The sequence below is a fragment of the Mastomys coucha genome, unplaced genomic scaffold (assembly GCF_008632895.1).
Source record: "Mastomys coucha isolate ucsf_1 unplaced genomic scaffold, UCSF_Mcou_1 pScaffold21, whole genome shotgun sequence".
NCBI classification, from domain to species: domain Eukaryota; kingdom Metazoa; phylum Chordata; class Mammalia; order Rodentia; family Muridae; genus Mastomys; species Mastomys coucha.
The window spans coordinates 94343510-94348766 of NW_022196904.1; the positions used below are offsets into that span (position 1 = coordinate 94343510).

Sequence of the window (5257 nt, forward strand, 5' to 3'; positions counted from 1 at the left end):
CAGAAATCTGCCTGCCTCTGCCTCCCAAGTGCTGGGATTAAAGGCGTGCGCCACCACCGCCCGGCTCAGGGAAGCTTCTTAAAGCAGATCAGAGTTAACACAGACACCTACAACTGATTATCAGAGAACAAGAGACTTCAAAGGAATCCTCCCTAAATGGGATCTATATCACACCTCTCCTTACAAGGCTAAGTGATTGAAAGAGGGACCGAAAGACTGGAAAAGCCAGAGGCATCGGATGACTAAAGGAAACTGTTTTCTGGACAGGAAAGGGAAGTTGCATGCAGTAAAATCACCGCGATTGTGACAGCACGCACAGGATGTTCAAGCTAGACAAAATTCCAAAGGTCCACTCCTAGCTAAGGAGCTACTTGCATTGGATAGCTCCTAGGAGAGAAGAGAGTTTTTTTTGTAAGGATGTGATGACCTCTGGTTAAGTCCACCGGGCTCCAGGACAGGCCTCATACCTAACAGTGCTGCTCTTCTACAGGACCTGGGTCGAATTCCCAGCACCCAGCGGAGACCTCAATACATCTATGACTCCAGTCCAGGTGGATCCAATGGCCTCTTCTGAGCCCCAGCAGGCACCACGCACATGGTGCACACACATACAAAATATCCATACGTATAAATAAATAAATAAATAAATAATAATGCAAATCTTTAAATTAAAAAAAAAGTAACATTAACAAAACCATAAGAGACTCAAGGGTGCTGTAATGGTGGCAGAGCATAGGAAATGGAGGTGAGGTTTCCATGGCAGGTCAATCCGCTCAATGCAAGGACCGCTACCCCAGCCCTCTCTGGTGAACCTCCTGAATTAAATGGTCAGCCGGAGCCGGGCAACTATTCTAGGAATCTGAAAGTTAAAAAATCGCGGCGCAGCAATGGCTCAAGGTGGCCTACCTATCCTACCCTTACCTGGCGGGTCCTAGAACTGCCCGCAGCGATGGGCTGTGGCTGAAGAGGACCGACTAGGGCGGGCCGGCGAGCCCCCCTTTGCTCCGCCCCCAAGGCTTTGACAGCACTCCCCCACGGTTGCTGGGGCATAAGAGGAACAGGAAGGGGAGGAGCTGTTTTGTGGCTGGCTGCTGAGCTATCAGTCAACCGCAGCGAAGAGTGATCAGCTGTCTCCAGCGCTACCCGGGGCCCGAGGGCCAGCCAGGGCCTCGGCCTGCGGGGCCTGGAGGGGCGAACCAGTCCTGTCTACGAGCCTGGCAATGCCCCACCACAGAGCGTCATCCGGCCAGGGCCATCTCAGAGCCGGCTGGGAGCAGAGACTGGAGGGGCCCTTACGGGCGCCCAGAGTGGGACTCCTTTGGATGGGGCTGGGCTTGACGCTGATACTGGCACTGTTTGACTCCACCGTTCTTTGGGCTCCTGCCAGAGCGTATCCTCTTCCCTCTGGAGGCCATTCTGTCAAGTTCAGTGCCATAGTGCCGCCGCTCCAGAATGCCTTTGGGTGGCAGAACCTCACTTGCCCCGCCTGCAAAGTCTTATTCACTGCTCTCAACTATGGGCTGAAGGTGAGTGCCTGAAGGGCTGTTGTGGAATGCTGGGGGCAGGGTGAGGGGCACTGATGTGCTCTGGGAGCCAGTATATTTCTGGTAGAGGGTGCTTCCTACGCGTCCATGTTACCACCACCCCACTGTAAAGTAGGGAGAATAAAGTCAGCTGGCTAATCATGGGCTTGAGATGATAGCACACCCTGAGCTAGAGTAGGTAGGCAGAGGCCTGGTGCTGAGCTGCCGGGCGGTATGTGGGAGACACTGATGTCTCTTTATCTTGGTGACAAAGTTCATCCTAGCCCCGATTTAGACTTGGAAGCCTGTAGAGTGGTGGCCAGGGTTCACTTGTTCTGTCTCTGACCTCTCATCATTGGTTCCTTCCACCACAGAAGGAGCCCAATGTGGCACGGGTAGGCTCTGTGGCCATCAAGATGTGCAAGATGCTGAACATAGCACCACTAAATGTGTGCCAGTCAGCTGTCCATCTCTTTGAGGACGATATGGTGGAGGTGTGGACACGTTCAGTTCTGAGCCCATCAGAAGCTTGTGGCTTGCTTCTGGGCTCTTCTTGTGGGCACTGGGACATCTTTTCGACTTGGAACATCTCTTTGCCATCAGTGCCGAAGCCACCCCCAAAGCCACCGAGCCCACCAGCCCCAGGTGCCCCCATCAGCCGTGTCCTCTTCCTTACTGACCTGCACTGGGACCATGACTACCTGGAGGGCACAGATCCTAACTGCGCAGATCCACTCTGCTGCCGCCGGGGGTCTGGACGGCCATCCAACTCCCAGACCGGGGCTGGGTACTGGGGCGAGTACAGCAAGTGTGATCTGCCCCTGCGAACTCTAGAAAGCCTGTTGAAAGGGCTGGGCCCCGCCGGCCCTTTTGAGATGGTGTACTGGACGGGAGACATCCCTGCCCATGATATCTGGCAGCAGTCTCGCCAAGATCAGCTGAGGGCCCTGACCACCATCACAGACCTCGTGAGGAAGTTCTTGGGCCACGTGCCAGTGTACCCTGCTGTGGGCAACCATGAGAGCACTCCTGTCAATGGCTTCCCTCCCCCCTTCATAAAGGGAAACCAATCTTCACAATGGCTTTATGAAGCCATGGCCAAGGCATGGGAACCCTGGTTACCAGCTGACGCCCTTCACACCCTCAGGTACTTACTGTCCATGGAAACCCAGGAAGGGAGAAGAAAGATGGATGAGAGAGAAAGGAGGAGGGAACTGGGAAGACTACTCCAGCAAGCGTCCTTAGAGCTCTCTGCTGCCCTCCCTAACCTGACCCTGCCTTCCCTTTTCTTATCTCCAGCCACCCTCTTTTCAGAGCTAGCAGTACATTCCCACACCCTAGCTTCTGTCTTTGCCTACAGTAGCTCTCTTTGTAAAATGAATTCTCCCTCCCTCTTTAATATCTCCCATTTTTCTCAATGTGGCCAGGCCTTTAACATCTCCTCACAGAAAGGCTTTGCTTTCTGGCTCACCTGACTCTTTGTCCTGAATTTCTTGAGCCCTCAGCCCTCTGAAGGCTTTTTTACTGTCAGAGGAGCCCTATAATTACTGCTGTTGGTCTCCAGCTAGGATGGGAACTCCTGGAGGGGGAGAGATGGCGTCGTGTGTACCTTTGCCTGACATGTAGGACTAGGACCATAGAGCACTGACACCTCGGTTACTTTGTTTCAGAATTGGGGGCTTCTATGCCCTCACCCCACGCCCTGGCCTCCGCCTCATCTCTCTGAATATGAATTTTTGTTCCCGTGAGAACTTTTGGCTCTTGATCAACTCCACAGATCCTGCTGGACAACTCCAGTGGCTGGTGGAGGAGCTTCAGGCTGCTGAGAATCGAGGAGACAAAGTAAGGAGATGCTATGGGCCCAGTGGAGAGGCAGGCTGCTGTGGGACTGAGATCTGTGAAGAGGGAGTGTCACTTCATTTCCTGGAACTCCAGTCTCCCCTGGGTCCATGGTCACCCTCCTATGTCCTTAGTATACTCAATCTCCTGTCACTCCGCCCAAATGCTCTAACTGCCCTTAATTCTCCCTTCAGGTGCATATAATTGGCCACATTCCTCCAGGACATTGCCTCAAGAGCTGGAGCTGGAATTATTACAAAATTATAGCCAGGTAAAGGTACAGAGGGCTTGGGTGTGGAGAAGGGCTAAAATACCCTCAAGAGTTAGGCAGTGGTAGAACATGCCTTTAATCGCAGCACTCCTGAGTTCAAGGCCAGCCTGATCTACAAAGTGAGTTCTAGGATAGCCAGGGCTGTTAACATAGAGAAATCCTGTCTCTGGAGAAAAAAGGGGAAGGAAGGAAGGAAGGAAGGAAGGAAGGAAGGAAGGGAGGGAGGGAGGGAGGGAGGGAGGGAGGGAGGGAGGGAGGGAAGGAGGAAGGAAGGAAGGAAGAAAGGAAGGAAGGAAGGAAGAAAGGAAGGAAGGAAGGAAGGAAGGAAGGAAGGAAGAAGCGATTCCCTCAAGCATGGAGTCTCACAATCTGGGAGGAGTTACTTTGCGAGAACGACCACACTAACCCCTCAGGTCTATCCATCCTCATTTCTACTTCCTTACAACCTTCTATCACTGTGTCTCTGGGCAGGTATGAAAACACTCTGGCTGGTCAGTTCTTTGGCCACACTCATGTGGATGAGTTTGAGATCTTCTATGATGAGGAAACTCTGAGCCGGCCACTAGCTGTAGCCTTCCTGGGACCCAGTGCTACGACCTTCATCAATCTCAATCCTGGTGAGTGAGGCAGAAGGGAACATTCCTTATCCTGAGGCTGGTGGGACAGAAAGGCATGGAGGCCAAAGCAGGTTCCCTAGGGTTCCTTTGTTCCCCTTTTCACCACTCAACCCTCCTTTCTTGCAGGCTACCGAGTTTACCAAATAGATGGAAACTACCCAGGAAGCTCTCATGTGGTCCTGGACCATGAGACCTACATCCTAAATCTTACCCAGGCCAATGCACCAGGAGGCACACCAAGCTGGAAGCGCCTCTACAGGGCTCGAGAAACTTATGGACTTCCAGATGCACTGCCTGCCTCCTGGCACAACCTGGTCTACCGCATGAGGGATGATGAGCAACTCTTCCAGACCTTCTGGTTTCTCTACCATAAGGGCCACCCACCTTCAGAGCCCTGTGGCACACCCTGCCGCCTGGCCACTCTGTGTGCCCAGCTCTCAGCCCGTGCAGACAGCCCTGCTCTATGTCGCCACTTGATGCCCAATGGGAGCCTCCCAGATGCCCACAGCTTGTGGTCACGCCCCCTATTGTGCTAGTATTCCAGGTTCCAGACTGGGGAAAGTTCATGTATTAGGAAAGGGACACATTCCTGAGTACTGCTGATCTACCTGAGGCAAACGCTTCCGGGGAAGGAGCCACCAGGCCAGGGAAGCAAGCCTTCTCATGAAAGCTTGTTTGGCTACACTGGAGGAGGTTTTGGCTGTCCTACTTATGCCCAGTATCTGGATTACCCATGGGGCTGATGTCTTCTAAAGGCCACAAAGCCGAGGTCTCAGTGCTTTGGATAGTCAGACGGGAGCTATTGGCCCAGCAGAGCTATTGGCCCAGCCTGTGCTATGCACCTCTGAACGCTGTACTGTTACCTGATCCTGCCAGGCTGTTAAAATAAAGAGACTCACACTCCAGATTCTACTGTTCCGATTTCTTCTTCCCAAACAGGCAGGGCAAAGGGAGCTTGGTAGCATGACTCTGACTAAGGGGTTGCCAGGGACACAGGAAGACACACA

At 53.1% G+C, this 5257-nt stretch overlaps 1 protein-coding gene across 1 annotated transcript; it reads left to right on the top strand.

Moving 5' to 3' along the window:
* The first annotated feature begins 1054 nt into the window (after positions 1–1054).
* On the top strand, positions 1055–5155 carry Smpd1 (sphingomyelin phosphodiesterase 1). The gene is made up of 6 exons (XM_031387733.1): positions 1055–1526; positions 1898–2670; positions 3194–3365; positions 3557–3633; positions 4105–4250; positions 4377–5155. Exons 1-6 carry the CDS (start codon positions 1221–1223, stop codon positions 4784–4786), a joined length of 1884 nt encoding a protein of 627 aa, XP_031243593.1. The 5' UTR covers positions 1055–1220; the 3' UTR covers positions 4787–5155.
* Positions 5156–5257: the final 102 nt, after the last annotated feature.